This window comes from Lolium perenne, chromosome 3 (genome assembly GCF_019359855.2).
Source record: "Lolium perenne isolate Kyuss_39 chromosome 3, Kyuss_2.0, whole genome shotgun sequence".
Classification (NCBI taxonomy): domain Eukaryota; kingdom Viridiplantae; phylum Streptophyta; class Magnoliopsida; order Poales; family Poaceae; genus Lolium; species Lolium perenne.
The window spans coordinates 255,863,539-255,880,517 of NC_067246.2; the positions used below are offsets into that span (position 1 = coordinate 255,863,539).

At 43.7% G+C, this 16,979-nt stretch overlaps 2 protein-coding genes across 2 annotated transcripts; one reads left to right on the top strand and one right to left on the bottom strand.

Annotated features, from left to right (window-relative positions):
• The first annotated feature begins 1,248 nt into the window (after nucleotides 1-1,248).
• On the top strand, nucleotides 1,249-12,501 carry LOC127344799 (uncharacterized). Its single transcript, XM_051371132.2, has 21 exons — nucleotides 1,249-1,513; nucleotides 2,183-2,281; nucleotides 2,684-2,835; nucleotides 3,566-3,638; nucleotides 4,538-4,660; nucleotides 4,828-4,936; nucleotides 5,408-5,487; nucleotides 5,640-5,721; nucleotides 5,896-6,035; nucleotides 6,152-6,262; nucleotides 6,373-6,489; nucleotides 6,572-6,661; nucleotides 6,842-6,895; nucleotides 7,000-7,074; nucleotides 7,509-7,584; nucleotides 7,681-7,780; nucleotides 8,077-8,146; nucleotides 9,208-9,281; nucleotides 11,143-11,252; nucleotides 11,552-11,797; nucleotides 11,915-12,501. The coding sequence occupies exons 1-21, from the start codon at nucleotides 1,388-1,390 to the stop codon at nucleotides 12,274-12,276; spliced, it is 2,469 nt and encodes an 822-aa protein (XP_051227092.1). The 5' UTR covers nucleotides 1,249-1,387; the 3' UTR covers nucleotides 12,277-12,501.
• Nucleotides 12,502-13,253: 752 nt separating this feature from the next.
• Nucleotides 13,254-15,351, bottom strand: LOC127344800 (putative pentatricopeptide repeat-containing protein At3g11460, mitochondrial). Its single transcript, XM_051371133.2, has one exon. It carries the CDS (start codon nucleotides 15,319-15,321, stop codon nucleotides 13,393-13,395), a length of 1,929 nt encoding a protein of 642 aa, XP_051227093.1. The 5' UTR covers nucleotides 15,322-15,351; the 3' UTR covers nucleotides 13,254-13,392.
• Between the last annotated feature and the right edge of the window lie 1,628 nt (nucleotides 15,352-16,979).

Consider the following 16,979-nt stretch of genomic DNA (forward strand, 5'->3'; position numbering starts at 1 on the left):
GTCGGCAGGTCAGTTAGCACTTCCAGGAAATTCAACTATTAACCTTGTTTGGAGATCACTATGGCAAATGAAGATTCCAAGCAAAGTAACTTTTTTATACGGAGAGCATTACACAGGATCATACCATTGAAGTGCATTCTTGCAAATCGTCACATTGGAATGGATAGTGCATATCCGATCTGTCATCGGGCCGAAGGATATTAGTAATCTCCTATTCCAATGCCCTGCCGCTAGAGAGATATGGGATTCCCTTAATCTGACGTCGATTATTGATAAGGAGATGCTAGAAGATAGGGAGGGGTCAGCTATTATTGAATCTCTTCTTCATCGTGAAGATAATACGCTACAAGGTTTTGAGAATATCAGGCCGAAGGAATTGATCTCAGTTCCTTGCTGATATTTATGGTGGCTTCGACCACAGCGTACACACAATGAGCCTAACCCTCATGTTTTCAAATGTAAGATGTCTATCCTAGCTATTACAGCTAACTATGCAAAAGCTTCGAAATCAGTAGTACCCAATACAGGTAGAAGACGGACAGAACCTAGGAAGGTCAAGCTTAATGTAGACGCTGCATTCTATTTGGATATGGGCGGCGCAATATTACGCGATTATCAGAGACAGTTTATTGCTGCATCTTGCAAATATCTTCCAAATGTTGCATCCGCAGCGATGGTAGAAACAATGGCGTTGAAGGAGGGTTTGGCCCTGACATGTAGGCTCGGCTGCAATGCTGTTCAAGTAGAGTCAGACTCAACTGATGTAACTGATGCATTTAATGGTACTCAAACTCGGTGGAGCGAATCAGCTGCTATCTTCGCGGATTGTGTCAACTTAGCTTCAAATATTGACTCTATTACTTTTGATCATATTCTGAGAGAAGGAAACAAGGTACTCCCTCCTGTTCATATTAATTGACTCTAATATGGATGTATCTAGACACATTTTAGTTCTATATACGTGCATATTAAAGTCAGTTAATATGAATCGGAGGCCTGTAAACCAGAGTCCACTTTCGAGTGAAGTTTCTACTGCACGTGCCCTGCTGCACCACGATTGGCAAGTGGGAATCACGCAATTTGACGTGGCAAAGAATTCCTAATCAGACCTCCTAACTATGAGCTGTCAGCCTGCCTGTCCAGTAATCCCGTTCGAGATTCTCAGAGGCAAGGGGGTATATGCAAAAAAAAGCGACCCATCGTCCTCCTCTTCCTCGTGCCGGTTTCCCCTCTACCTCCCTCGTCGTCCTCCCCGGATCTACCTCGCCTCCTCCTCCTACTCCTCCTCCGCACGAGCCACCCACCGCCGGGGGGAGGCGATCGGGGAAGACCAAAAATCCGGCGGAGAATCGAGGGGGGAAGCACGTCGGGGGAGTAGCAGAATAAAATGTTCAAGTTCCTCAAGGACGTGGTCGCGGGATCCGGATCGGGCCTCAAGGACTTCCCCTACACCATTGGCGAGCCCCACGCCTCCGCCTGGGGCTCCTGGGCGCACCACCGCGGCGCCTCCAAGGTACCCACCCTCCCGCCTCCCGATCGGCTGGATCCTCTCACAGGGCACCCCGAGCTCTTCGATTTCGAGCTCAACTACTAGCTATTCGGGAGTTGGGAGCTAATTGTACGCGGTTTCCTGTGGGGATTCTAGCTTGTGCTTTCCTTGCTTTGAGGGCCTCGTAGTCGTACGCGCTGGACCGTGTGTGTGTGAGCCTGCGCTCTGTAGCAGCAGTCTCGGGTTAGTGTACGTCTTTGGAGCTCGTGTGTGGGCGGTGCTAGCTTTGTTAACGCTGTAGGATGTAAAATCGGTTGATGCAGTGCTCTCAGGAAGTGTAACTGGTAGTAGATCCAGTACTTATATACTACCTCCGTCCGGATTTAATCGATGCAGGCACTCTGTAGCGTATAGGCTAGCGCTGTGTAGCCTCCGCGTCAATCTAATCAGACCGGAGGGAGTAGTTGATAATCTGGGTAGGCGGATGGTTCAACTTCAAATGGGTTGCAAAGTTTATTTCCACCCAGGTTATTTTCACCGTGGTTTTGATCTCTCACAATAGCAGGTTTATTTCCCTGGGTTACCACCAGGGATGTTTTTTTTAATCTCGTGTACTTTATCCTGGTTATTTTCATTACTGGTTGCCACACATGTATGCCATTTACAACGCAATTCTTCCCTTGTCTTCTCCAGGATGATGGATCGCCTGTTTCTATTTTCTCGCTGTCAGGGAGCAACCCTCAAGACAGGCACTTGGTCGCTGGTCGCAATGGTGTCAAGAGATTACGGACAGTAAGTTACCCATTTTTATTTGAGATGTTCTACTAGGTGACTAGATTGCTACGACATCAACAGATTTGAGCGAAGTGAGTGGTGGTAAACGATAAAATCGTATAAAAACTGGCCAAAATTTAAATAGAAAAAATAACTGTGGAAAGCAGATCTCTCATAATAATGGTGCTATATCTCCGCATTGCACATGATGTTCGAATATACTTTTGTCATTGTTCATCATTTTGTACTACTTTTTTTTGGATGACTTTCTTCCCATGATCTTCCTACTTAACTACCGCATTTTTTACGGAACTTAAGTACCGACTCTACTGCATTGGAGGATTTATTTGTTGGTTGGACCAGATTTTTTTTTCTCATTAAGACATCTGCTAAGTCAGTTCAGCACTGTTCCTACTGCAGGTGCGCCATCCGAATATATTATCCTTTCTTCACAGTACTGAAGCAGAAGTTCCCGATGGACCTGCTGTAAAACACACAATATATATAGTTACAGAGCCTGTTACACCACTCGCGGAAAAAATCAAGGAACTGAACCTGGGAGGTACACAGAGGTACCATGAGATTCAGTTGTCCTATGTTTTAACAAACATGTCATATCTGTGCTGAGATTGTGTACCCTAATGTTAGTTACAGCTGAGAGATATGATTTGTGCTAATTAGATTATAGCTGTTCAACTCATACTTACCAAATATAGTGTTTATTCCAATACCAAGCTGAGTTGTGATTCCATAACGCTGAGGATCTTTAAAAACAGTCTTGCGTAAACAGATTTAATAATCTAGCTTGGGATCTGCTGGTAGGCAAACCAGTGACATTGTGTCTGAGAAGTCTAGATGCATAGTTTCTTTACCATGGTATATGTGTTCACTAACTTCACGCTGATGTTACCGATAGAACTGGAGGTACTGAGTTGTTCTAAAAATTGGTAACCAATGTTTGTCTCAGACTGGTTACCCGCCTAGCAGTTATTACACTACCTTGATCATGTGGCCTAATCGGCAATTATGCGGTAACAGGTGGGGGCACCAATTCCTTGTACAAGAACTGGTATACTTCCTAGTAGACATGTTTTTAGCACTGCGGTGGTAGTTGCAGTATATAGGCAATGAGAGTACACAAATTCAAGTCAAAGTTATCCCTATGTTGGTTTCCTGTGCCATATTTGCTACCTGTTTATTCAGTAATTTTTTTTTGCATTTGGCTACCTTTCTTTCGTTCATAATATTTGATTCTTATTTTTGTGAGTGAAATTTATTCTTATCATGGCTTCCTTGTGTTAGAGATGAGTATTTTGCTTGGGGTCTTCATCAGATATCAAAAGCTGTGAGCTTTCTCAACAACGATTGCAAGCTTGTAAGTTCCCACCTTAAAAGGAATGTAACCCTATCTAATTTTTTTTTCATCCAAGCTGTTCATCATTTTTTGTTGTTGTTGTTGTTGCTATTGTTCATTCACTTGTAGATTCGATTATTTTAAATGGTTGCTGAAATGCTGCTTGCTCTTTGTATAGTTCTATTTTGTAAAAGACGCTTGAGCAGATTTCATGTCTATCACTGTATCCTGAATTCCTGATGGACTTGTTGCATCATGCTTGCACTAGCCATTTTTAAAATTTCATTGTTTTTGGGTTCCGTGGCTTTTGACAGAGTTTTTCTAGTTATTTACATGGCTGCCATCCTGCAACTTTACCATACAAACCTTTGTCATTATACCGAAATGATTTTCCGCGAGATCCTTAGTCCCTTTATCTTTTATAATTGTTATAAAATGTTGAATATATGCTAGCATTGGCATTTGATCATGCGGGACAACTAACCACCAGGATCTTTCTGCAAGCTTCACATTCCAAATATCCTTGTCGATGCAGATGAACCCTAAGTATTAAGCTGCAGTCAGTTGGCTTATGTTACTTCATTGATCATTTGATTTCTGCTTTACCTTACTCCTTTACTGCTTGACACTACCCTTCTGAGAGGTTCTTAGAGACCAGACAACCATGTTTTTCTTGCTATACTGCAGTGATACAGTTATGTCTATGAGCTGATGTCAAGGCAACCATGTTAGCTGGCATCACTTGTTGATAGATACTTAAAAGATCGATGTAATGCATGTAGTAGACATTACTTGTTGAACAATGATACATATAGATTTATGTGTTTGTGACCTGATATTGCGATATTTTATAACTGCAACAATCGCTGCCAGTACTTTGGTCATAAATGAACTGATTGCTGTCCTTTCATCAATTCCAGGTTCATGGGAATGTATGCTTGGCCAGTGTAGTTGTTACTCAAACTCTGGACTGGAAGCTTCATGCTTTTGATGTTCTCTCAGAATTTGATGCCAATAACGAAGCTGCTGGTAGCCCCATGCTGGTAATGACACTTAATCCGCCCCTTTACGACACTAAATATAGTTTCCCTTTCTGATATGCTTTTATGTCAATCTAAAAAAGTTCAGGAAATATTTCTCATTTCCTGTACATTATATGCATATCTGAATCTATGTAAAAGATCTTCTCATATTTATTGTTCTTTCACAGCAATTTGAATGGTTAGTTGGAAATCAGTACAAGCCAATGGAGCTGACAAAGTCAGATTGGGCTTCAATTAGAAAATCACCTCCATGGGCGATTGATTCCTGGGGATTGGGTGAGCTAAACTAACTTACTGCATTCTAATAGGTTTCCTTCTCCTGAATTGGGTTCTCGTGTGGGTTATTCTATTTATTTTTCCTAGTTAGAAACTTAGAAATGGGAAAAAAACTATTTTCAAACAGTTCCTTAGGCTGTGCACAGCGCTGTTCCTTACATAACCAATGACAGTTGTTCAGTTATTTCATCATGGAGATCTCTCTGTGCGTATACACATAGTGCTTTAGATCTTTCACGGTAAATGCTGTTTCTTTTGTGTTCATGGTAATGCGGCTCAAGGGTAGTCTAAACCAATACACTCAGATCATATTAACTCTTCGGTTGTTTGTCCTTGTTGATACTTTTGTTTGGTGCACCATCTCTCTTTTTTCCTTCGACATTGGTTCTTAGGTCCTGAATAATAAAATAGTGAGAGCATATGACTCTAGTGAATTTCCGCTAAAAAGATATCATGTGTTACTCATTGCAGGGTGCTTAATTTATGAGCTCTTTTCTGGTGGAAAGTTGACCAGGACAGAGGACCTTCGCAACATCGCTTCAATCCCAAAGGTTAGCTTCCATGGTTGCACAAGTTTTTTTGGTTGGTTCTGGATCTATCCCATGAATCTATCATATTCTCCACCGTCTGTACCATATACCATTATTTTGACATGGTTTCTGTGATCGTTAAAAGTAAATAATTTCTGTTTTTTTGGTTGCAGTCTCTGCTTCCAGATTACCAGAAGCTCTTGAGTTCTACACCTTCTCGTAGAATGAATCCTTCAAAACTTATTGACAACAGTGGTAAGTTTAGTAGTTTTTACTTGTCATGCTGACACTGTCGTTTTATTTTGTGTTCCATTTTCTTTTATTAATGCGTATGTTCTTCAGTATTTGTTCGTAATAATTCTGTTGTTCTTAGTCCCATTCAGATTATTTCTATTTTTCTTAAGTAACGATTTTGACTTTTAATTTCAGAGTTTTTCCAGAACAAGTTGGTAGAGACCATCCAGTTCATGGAAGTTCTCAATTTAAAAGACAGTGTTGAGAAAGATAGCTTTTTCCGGAAACTCCCAAATATAGCAGAACAGCTTCCCCGTGAGATAGTTCTGAAGAAGGTACGTGAAACTGAACCCATGAGGCCACGATTCTGTTGCTTTGGACTTTTGCTATATTCTGTGCAATCAACTGGAGTTACTTGTTTATGTTTATATGTTGTCTACTTTGTGAATAGTTGCTCCCTGTGTTGCAATCTGCTCTTGAATTTGGTTCAGCTGCTGCTCCAGCCTTGACTGTGCTGCTAAAGATGGGTTCCTGGCTTCCAGCTGACCAATTTAGTGCCAAGGTTTGTCTTTATTTTTTTTACTTTCACTCAGTACATGTTAGAGTTGGCTATTCAGTAAAAAGTTGGTTTGAGGGCTTCTTACAGAAGTTGAGAATAATGGCCTTTTTCAGGTTTTGCCGACTATTGTGAAGCTTTTTGCTTCGAATGACCGAGCTATCCGAGTTAGTCTCTTGCAGCACATAGATCAGTTTGGAGAGTCATTGGCAGCACAAACAGTTGATGAACAAGTATGTGATATTTTTGTATATGGATATTTGCATGCGTTTCTCGAATGTTGGCGTTTGACAGGAGTCTCTAATGTATTTGTAGGTTTTTCCTCATGTTGCCACAGGGTTCTCTGATACTTCTTCTTTCCTCCGTGAATTGACATTGAAGTCGATGCTTATATTGGCACCAAAAGTGAGTTGCATGAACTTTCATGTTTGGCCTATGTTTGGGTTGATTATGTGTGTTTCACTAGGTTTGCATTTCCTGTATTATGTTTTTAAAGAACAAATCCAGGGATTTTAGTTTGTTTCATGGCCCTTTATTTTTCCTGAAAGTTTTTTCTTTGCGCTAATCCACCGATCGTTACTGTAGTTATCTCAGCGTACAATCTCAGGATCTCTCTTGAAGTATCTCTCTAAGCTCCAGGTGGACTTTCCTTCTAATTAAGCTTTTCTAACCAAGTGATGACTTATTGAATACGAGAAGGTTTATACTACAGTTGTACTAAAAGCATCGTTGTTTGTCTACAGGTGGATGAAGAACCCGCAATCCGGACAAACACTACGATTCTTCTTGGGAATATATCAAATTATATGAATGATGGGGTTTGTCTCAAAGATGCTCTGACCTTTTGTTGTTTGCTTTTATTGCTAGTTTTCTTTTGAAATGTTACTTAGAAATGCTGCACTTGTGATGTTGAGAAATACAAATGTAGCAATTGGCATATACATCTAGGAAATTTGGACCACTATTTTTTTAAAGCCTCTAAATCCCAAATGTTTTTCTAGTCTTTTTTCTCCATGAGCAGGGTTCAATTTTCTGTTGAACTGGCTGGTTACTGGTGGCAAAATAGTATAGTTGGTTGGATTTTTTATTCCAGGAAAACACAATTTGCCCCCAAATAAGAGCATAACTGTCTAGATTGGTAGTGCAACTTCTGCATCTTCTTCTGTAGCCTAGATACAGAGTTTATTTACTAGTTTTACAGTTCCATCATATTTAGTAGTCTTTGCTAACATGGGCTTTGTTATTCTTACAGACTAGGAAGCGAGTATTGATCAATGCATTCACAGTTCGTGCCTTACGAGATACCTTCCCTCCTGCTCGAGCAGCTGGTACGTTAACCTGAGCTGATGTGCTGCTGTACAATGTTAGAGCATTCTTCCATTGATTACTGTGACCAACTATGAATTATTATATTACCCTGCCAGGAATCATGGCGCTGAGTGTCACTAGTTCATACTACGAAATGACAGAGATTGCAACGCGTATACTGCCTAACATTGTTGTACTTACATTTGACCCAGACAGGTAAGTTACAACCTTTAGCTGTCACACGAGCGAACAACGTGTGATCTTATCTCACAACTTAGAGACATCCTTTGAGCACGAGATGCACAATTTGTCCGAAAGAAGTTCTGGCAAAATTTCACTGTAGAAAAAAGTTGCTATACATTTGAATACAAAAAGTTAATAACTTAAGTGGTCAATGCCAAGATTGCAAAATGTGATGATAATGACAGTACAACCTGTTGTTTTAGTTCTTACTGTACTTGTACTTTTTGCAACATCTGGTAATTCAATTAATCCATTCAATGTTTTTTTAGTGACGTGAGGACTAAGGCTTTCCAGGCTACTGACCAATTCTTGCAAATAGCAAAACAGCATCATGAAAAGGTAGCACATCTAGCTTATCTGCTTACTATGTGTCCACTACAACTGTTTTATTACACTATCTGTGGGTTGTGGTGCAATATGCTGGCAGGTAACTTAGTGTCACTACTTACACTCCTTTGATTTTCGTTATTCCAACGACCCGTGTATCTAAAGCATGCGTTGAAGCAAATAATGACCAATACTTGTAATCCTGACCTAAATTTTGGTCTTTATCGGATAAAAAGATAGAAGTGCCAGGCTCTCACAAACCCATATCTAATTTACTAGACTAATTAGCCTGCTGTGTTCATTTACTTCCTCCGTTTTGTTATAACTGTCACAACCGCTAGGTATCTCCATTCCAAATTAATTGTCTATGGAGAAAATCTAGTGTAGTTAGTGCAAATATGTAATATGTCGTCACCCTACCTTTTAAAGTTTTAATGCTTTGGAAGAGGCTATTAGTTGCAGTGATAACCTGAAGCACTTACTCACCTGAACCTGGTGAGAACCTCAAGCACTCCCTCACCTGAACCTACTAAGAAATAAATTTCCCGTGCTTCTGAAAAACTCACATGAAAATGATTATGTATGTTCTTCTGTTAAGTTGAATGCTAACTTTTGTCCCCCAAAAACTAGAGCATATTAAGACTTGCCTTTTGAAAACTTTAAAATAAAGAGAGTATTTGTGCTTGGGTGTACAAAACACATGCCATATGCACGTTCATTTATAATTAACTCTTTTCTTATTGCTAGTGTTTCCGTGGTCTGTGAGCATGGTTGGCTAGTGATGGAATGGACCTGGTAAAATAGAGGGAGTAAAACTTTACAATGCTCTAAAATGCATACTACCCTAAAATGCTCTGTATTTTATTGCATACCAGGCTTTAATACTGTACATTTACGATTTATTGCATAGTTGCATACTAGCCTAAAATGCTCTCAAATACATTCATTTATTTATGTCTAACTTGTAGCTGTGATAAGGTTATTTGCTGCGATGTTAACAGAAATACACCCTGCCCTTTATTGATGTTCCTGTTCTGATATTGTGATTTTCTTTGCTGCTCTGTGTGTTATAGCTTAATACGGGAGACAACAGGGCAGCCGAGTCTACTGGTGTTCAGTTGAAGCCTGGAAATACTGGTTTACTTGGGTAAGCTGTCAAGATTTACTTATTATGTCTTACAATTCAGGTCCTACATGTATGGTAAACTAGATTTCCCCAACTCGCCTCGTTTTAAAACTTTATCTATCTTTATTAGAATTGCATCTAGTATGTCCTTAAAATTTCAAACATAAAATAAAATTATATGTATTTCAAAAATAAAATTGTGGACGCATTAATATCAGAGTGAATTTTCGAAAACAAAGGGAACGGGCAAAATAATGATTGTGGGAAATCTTTTGTAAGCTATGTCTACCCCAGCTTCCAAAAAGGAAAAAATTGCTTTAAAAGTTTGGGCTGTCTTGATTGTTTGGAAATCAATTTTGCGCGGGCACTGTTGATACCTACTGGGACAGCCTAATTAGAAGTTAGGGATAAGAACAGCTATCACCGTTTTCATTTGAAATTATATTGTTCTTGTTAGTTGAACAAGGGATTGTCAAATAATCTAGAAAAAAAGCTTGAGTTAGATTAGATTGCTACAGAAAGAGTTTGCGTTAGATTGGATCGCTAGAGATATATTTTAGGTTTGTTTGGATTGTTAGAGGTAGAGTCCATGTCTTAGGCATCAAATTGAATCAAGCCTATAAAAGATCATGCTCTCAAATAATCTACTCCCCCCGTCCCAAAATAGGTTGCTCAAGTTTGTCTAGATACGGTTGTATCTAGACATGTTTTTATTGTGTAGATACATCCGTATCTAGAAAAAAGTTGAGGAAGTTATTTTGGGACAGAGGGAGTATGTTCTTACTTCCATGGTTTTAAAGGCGCCAAGGCGTCCTAAGGCGAAGGGGGGGCGCTCTGACGCTTAGGCGACGCCTAGGCGGACGCTTTGGACGCCTAGGCGCCTAAGGCGGGCGTTTTTCTAAGGCGGAGGGGGAGCGCTTGGACGCTTAGGCGTCCCTAAGGCGACGCCTTTAAAACCATGCTTACTTCGGAATCTCCATTCAAGCTATGGCATTTATCCCATTGTTAATTAATGTTCACAATATAAGTTTCTCACACTATGTATCACTAATGTATCTAGCTGCCCCATGTCACAAGTACATATAAGTTAACATAGGAACCCCCGTGTTCCCTTTTGTTGATACAATAATATGGAGCAATTAGCAAGGTTGCCCTCTGTTCATAAGTCTTCCCCTGCATTATAGGTTTATGTGCTTAAGTTACAGTACATCATTTTCTAAAACTTCTCTCAGGCTCAGGGATTTTGAACACTGGCGAATGCAAACCATTATGTATATATTGACTACATATCGGGTTAGGGAGTGGATACACAAACCAACCACCCAGATCCAAGTCCGTAGGGACTCAAATTTGGGTCTTTGTTCTTCCAAATTTACTGCTGTAGGGGCCTCCCATATCGTATTCCTTAAAAAACATGTACTACCTCTGATCCATAATAAGTATTGTGATTTTAGTTCAAATTTGAACTAAAACCGACAGTTATTATGGATCGGAGGGAGTAGCATAAACACTGAATGTGTCCAATGCTAGCATGCTTGCTGACTCACCAGCCATGGTTGCTACGAAACAACTACCTGGTCGATATTTTCTTCTGTCAACGACTCTGTCAATATTGTGCTGCATTGTGCTGTGGGATCAAACAACTCTAAAGATTAGGGAAGTCTTTCTTTTTGTGCTCTAACTAATTAGTTATTAGTATATACTAAAGCAGAAAACTATATCTAATTTAATTTTTAGTTAGCTGCCACACTGACAAATGAAGTCATTATGATGTATACTTCTACAGATGCATTGAAGATATTTATATGCTTGTGCACTTTATCTTAAGATAGTCTGGTTTTGTATGCAATTGAATTATTTACTCAAACGAATTCATATTCAGGTGGGCCATGAGTTCTATTACTCAGAAGGGAAGACCTTCTGACCATGGTCCAGTATCTACTGCAAATGCTAGTAACTCTCAAGTTTCAGCATCCCCCAGTGGTACATCAGGTATTAGTCATTTGCTAAATTGCTTTAATCCTTAATAGTTTTGAGTTCAGTTCTCATCACCTGCACACAAATGGAAGGCTTATAATTGTCACAAGATAAGCTGTAATAGTTTGAAACGAGAATTAGGAAAAGTTATACTCCCTCCGATTCATATTAATTGACTCCAATATGGATGTATCTAGAACTGAAATGTGTCTAGATACATCCATATTAGAGTCAATTAATATGAACCGGAGGGAGTACATGTTTTATGGTGCATGAATCCTCATGTTTGGTGACTTCGGTTTATATTGTTGCAGATACTCACCCTGCCCCAATGGCATATGCACCATCCACATCCAACTCTCTCGATCAAACTGCACCAGCACTATCAAGCTCCTCCGTAGATGGATGGGGTGAGCTCGAGAATGATAACCAGGGAGAGAATGGTAGCGACAACGAAGGATGGGATGATGTAGATCCATTTGAGGAGAAGTCAGCACCATCTCTTCTGTCCAACATACAGGCTGCTCAGAAACGTCCGGTGGTGCAACCGAAGCAACCAGGTAAGCTATACTTTTTTTTTTGTGATGGTTCATTTGTAATACCTCAAGGACGTGTGCATCTCTTCTTAAGCACTTGATGATTAATTTATTTTCTCTATTCATTTTTGTCAACCATAGTTCCAAGTTCATCAAGATCAAATCCACCAGTGGCACCAAAAGCAGAAGATGATGCTCTATGGGGTCCTATGGCTGCTCCAGCACCCAAAGGTGCATCAAAGTCTGCAGACACAAAACCCTCCGTACCACACAATGACCCCGATGACCTCTGGGGTTCAATAGCTGCACCTCAGCCAAAATCATCTGGGAGGCCTTCAAAGCCAGCAGCAGCAAACAGTGACGACCTATGGGGTGCCATCGCGGCACCCCCACCGGCGACCAAAGCTAGGCCTCTAGCATCATCAGGCAGGGGCCGAGGAACGAAGCCAGCACCAAAACTTGGTGCTCAAAGAATAGGAAGGACTTCCTCAACTGGGATGTAGAGTGCCATGATACAGTTGTTGTACAAGGATGTGCTTTCTCCTCTCTTTTTTGCCTTTGCTCTGTCTAGGAGATCCCCCTTTTGTAAAGTAGCCCAATCATTTATATGGTCATGATTTTGCCCACTGTATTACTTCACAATATGACAGGTCAGGAGATTTATGTGTATGACAGGTACAGTACCTGAACTGTAACATTAATATATTGGCTTTGCCTCATTTTTCTGAGCTTGATTGTTTCGGTGGTGGTTTCTACAGGGTTATGAACCATTGCCTGATCCTGCTATCCCGGTAACTGTAATTGTAGTAGCACGGCACAAGTTGTAAGTAGGTCAGCAAGTATGCAACGTTTACAATGACCGTGTGCCAGAGATATTCACTGTCAGCTAGCATTGGTTCACACCGCCGGATTGAGTAAAAGGGGAGCAAGCATGCAGCTCCCATATTTATATTAAAATTTATGTCTTTCCTTTTCGATCAAAAAATCTCCCTTTCTCTAACACATTCAGTCATTCAGATGCAAAGGACTGTAGTATATATGCTTTGATTTATCTGTCAACAATACAGCGGGCTAACCAGCAGACCAAACGTTGTCAACTAGTCAGAGAACTCGCAGACCATTTGCTAGTGTACTCCGAACCACCTTTGGTCAAAGATCTGGCGTCGCCAGGCCATTGTCTCAAATAGGGGTCCTTTGACAATTTGTCATCCATCAGTTTAAGGACCAAAGGCGAAGCAATATCAGAGGGAGTGCCGAACTGCCGGTTGATCCGGAGCAGAGTGCAGCCCTCAAGGAAGTTTGCAGTTTGGTCTATTGGCTGTCTAGCCTCGGTATAGCCGCCCCTGAACATTGGGTTCTGCAGAACATATAGGAGCCTGATCTTGAGGCAGTCGAGCATCTCGTTTTTAGAGAGTTGGTCATCTAAATGCGCGCCCATTTTCTCCTCTGTTGATCCAACCTTGTACTTCTTTCATGCCTGCAGTGGAGTATTCACCAAGCCTGTACCAATGAGTATTGAAGATCTGGAGCGAAATCTTCCTTGCAGGCTTACATCTTCAATTTCTGGGGAAACCAAAAGAATTTTTTCCCCTCACAGAGCACACTGAGCACCAGACTCTTCACCAGTAATCTTTGCAGGAGCACGCTCCACCCTCGAAGCGATGAAATCGGCTCGCATCCCTGACAAGAAATGCCCGGTTCGCAATTGCAGAGACAGTCTTCAGGTACGTGTGGCAGTCCCCGCATACCCTTAGGTTCTTGATTACTACAATCTCACCATCAGCAGTGTTCAGCATACCAAAGGCCACGGCAAGCTTCTCGCTGTGAAAGCCGATCAACGGCACAGCCGCCTTCTGTGAGTGGCCCTCCACCACCCTGTCTCCCTCTGTTCCTGCAGTGCCACCTGTCTTCTCCTTCACCATCTGTTCAAGCTTAATCACGAGCTCGTAAATCCTGTTAGCCTGCGGATGCGAGTGGTCGTCAGCCATGAATAGGTGAACTCTCCCCTTGTGTTCAATGTAGCTGCACCCAGGCTCCTTCTTGAGCCCGCGCTCCCTCATCATCGCCCGTATCCTCAGCACACCGTCCAGTTGTCCCGTGTCGGTGTATATGTTCGCCATGAGCACGTAGTAACCTGCATTGCTCGGCTCAATCTTGATGACATGCTCAAAAGCCTCCTCCCCTACCTCCACATTCTTATGTATCTTGCAGGCCCCAAGAAGGGCACCCCACACGGCACCATCGGCTGGCATGGGCATTGACGAGATCAGCTCTCGTGCCTCCTCGAGACGCCCTGCCCGTCCAAGAAGGTCCACCATGCACGTATAGTGCTCCAGTGTAGGTCGCAGCTGGTAGGCGCTCTCCATTGCTGAGAAATACCTGCGCCCCTCATCATACAGCCCGGCATGGCTGCACGCCGACAAGAGGCCAACCATTGCAACATTATCTGGCCGGATGCCTTCCGACACCATCGTCTGGAAGAGGTTGACGGCAACATCGCCATGCCCGTGCATGCCGTACCCAGCGATCAGCGCCGTCCACGACACGATGCTCTTCCTAGGCATTTCGTTGAACAGCCGCTGCGCCTGGGGCAAGCTGCCGCAGCGCGCATGGAAGTTGATGAGCGAGTTGCAAAGCTGCAAGTTGGTGCGGAAGCCCGGCAGCCTCTCCTGCATGTACCGTTCAACGCCCCGGCCTACACTGCGCGCGCCGAGGTGGGCGCAGGAGGAGAGCACGCCGACAAGCGTCACGGCGTCTGGCTCCACGCCGACGCCATCGTGGCCACGCATGCGGCCGTAGAGGTCAAGGGTGTCCACCGCAAGGCCGTTCTGCGCGTGGGCCGAGATGACGGCGTTCCATGAGACGAGGTCGCGGGAGGCCACCGGCATCTCGTCGAACACCTGCCGGGCGAGTCCGGCGCCGCGGCGCGCGTAGACGGATATGAGGCAGTTGGCAACGGTTGTCTCGGCGGCGAGCCCGGTTTTCCCCGCGAGGGCATGGAGCTGCGGCACGGCGGTATGAGGAGCGGCCGGGACGAGCGTCATGAGCGTGACGGCGTCGAAGGGGGCGCCGGCTGCGCGCATGCGGCGGAAGATGGCGAAGCAGGCGGCCGGGAGCGCGTGCATGGCGCACCCGGAGATGAGGGAGTTGAAGGCGGTGCGGAGCGTGGTGGGCGGCGTGGACGCGAGGGGCATTTCGTCGAGGAGCTGGTGGGCGCGCCGGAGGTGGCCGAGGCGGGAGTAGGAAGAGAGCAGCGCGGAGAGGAGGTAGGCGTCGGAGGAAGGGAGCAGGCCGCGCTTGTAGCCGAGCGCCTGTATCTGGGCGACGCCGGAGGGGAGGGACAGCGCCGTGCAGGAGATGACCGCTGCTGGTAGCGCCAGAGCGTGCGGCGGCGGGTAGGGGTCGCCGTCCCGGAGGAGGGCCAGGGCCTCCCGGTGCCGGCCGAGGCGCGTCAGGGAGCGCACCCGGGCGCTCCATGACTCGGTGGAATTAGCGTCGCTCGCGAAGGCGGGGGCGGCGGTGGTGGAGGTGGAAGGATCGGCGGCCATCAGCCTCTAGTCAGGTCCGGAGGTGCAAGGTGTTTTAATCATACTAGTAATGTGCTAGAACTAACTTGGTTAATTTACACCATTTAATTTTCATCGTAATTTGTGCGTCATGAGTTGCAACATAACTTACAACTAAAATTTAATGATATCATCTGATTGAGAATGGATAAATAGTCACTCCCTTAATTATATGGGCTTCTCGCTAGTATACGGGTCCCGCTGTGAGACACTGGGTAAACAACAATATGTTCTTTATGCTTATGATTTGGAAAATATATGGCAAAATCTTATTTTAAAAAAAGGTACGGCAAAATCTAATTATCACACCACGTATCAATTAGTCGACATGGGAAAAGCTACCAGCCCTATTCTATCAGAGACCATGGTCTATGTTGAAAAGCTCAGTTTGCATGGCTGTTCGGGATTTCTTGAATGGCAAAGAATGTCCTGACGATTTTAATGATACAATCCTTGTACTTATTCCCAAGGTAAACCAGCCAGAGTTCTTGTCGCAATTCCGACCAATAAGTTTGTGCAATGTCCTCTATAAAATCGCCTCGAAGGTGGTCGCAAATAGGCTGAAACGGATTCTTCCTATCCTGATATCTGAGGAGCAGAGTGCTTTTGTCCCTGGCAGATTGATAACAGATAATGTTCTTATTGCCTATGAGTGTGTACATGCCATCAGGAAGCGAAAGCGCAAGAATCCTCTGTGTGCAGTCAAGCTAGACATGATGAAAGCTTATGACAGGGTTGAGTGGGCTTTCCTGGAGGAGATGATGGTGAAGTTGGGGTTCTCAACGAGATGGGTGCAGATGGTTATGCGATGTGTGCAATCCGCTCGTTTCTCAGTAAAGCTGAATGGGGGCATATCTGATTTTTTCCTTCCAACCAGGGGTTTAAGGCAGGGAGATCCGTTGTCTCCCTACCTCTTTCTGTTCTGTGTGGAGGGTTTCTCTGCGCTCCTCCGTCAGGCACAGGCTGAGAAGCAAGTGTCGGGGGTGGGTTTTGGTGGGTCGGGACCGACTATCACTCATCTCCTTTTTGCCGATGACAGCATCGTGTTTCTGGAGGCGAGTGCAAGCAATATTATTGCCCTACGTGAGATTCTGCAAGCATATGAAGAGTGTTCAGGGCAAAGAGTGAATCTACAAAAGTCATCCATTTTCTTTGGGAAGGGCTGCCAGGAAGATAGAAGGGAAGAATTGAAAAATGCTATTGGCATATCATGTGAGGCGTTGTCAGAGAGATACTTAGGCCTACCAACAGTGGTGGGACGGTCGAAGGATGGGGCTTTTAAGCACATCCCAGAACGATCATGGAGCAAGGTACATGGCTGGAAAGGACAAGGGCTATCGATGGAAGGTAAAGAAACGCTCATCAAATCAGTCCTACAAGCAGTTCCAACCTTCCCTATGGGCTGCTTTATGCTGTCAAAGAGAATGTGTAGTAAGTTAACATCCATATCATCCGGGTTCTGGTGGGGATCGGTGGAGGGGAGAAGGAAGGTGCCATGGGTGAGTTGGGACAAGATGTGCTCACCAAAGAGGAGAGGAGGCATGGGGTTCAGAAATTACTATGCTTTTAACCAAGCACTGTTGGCTAAGCAAGCATGGCGTATTCTTACAAATCCAACATCCTTGTGTGCACGAGTCCTG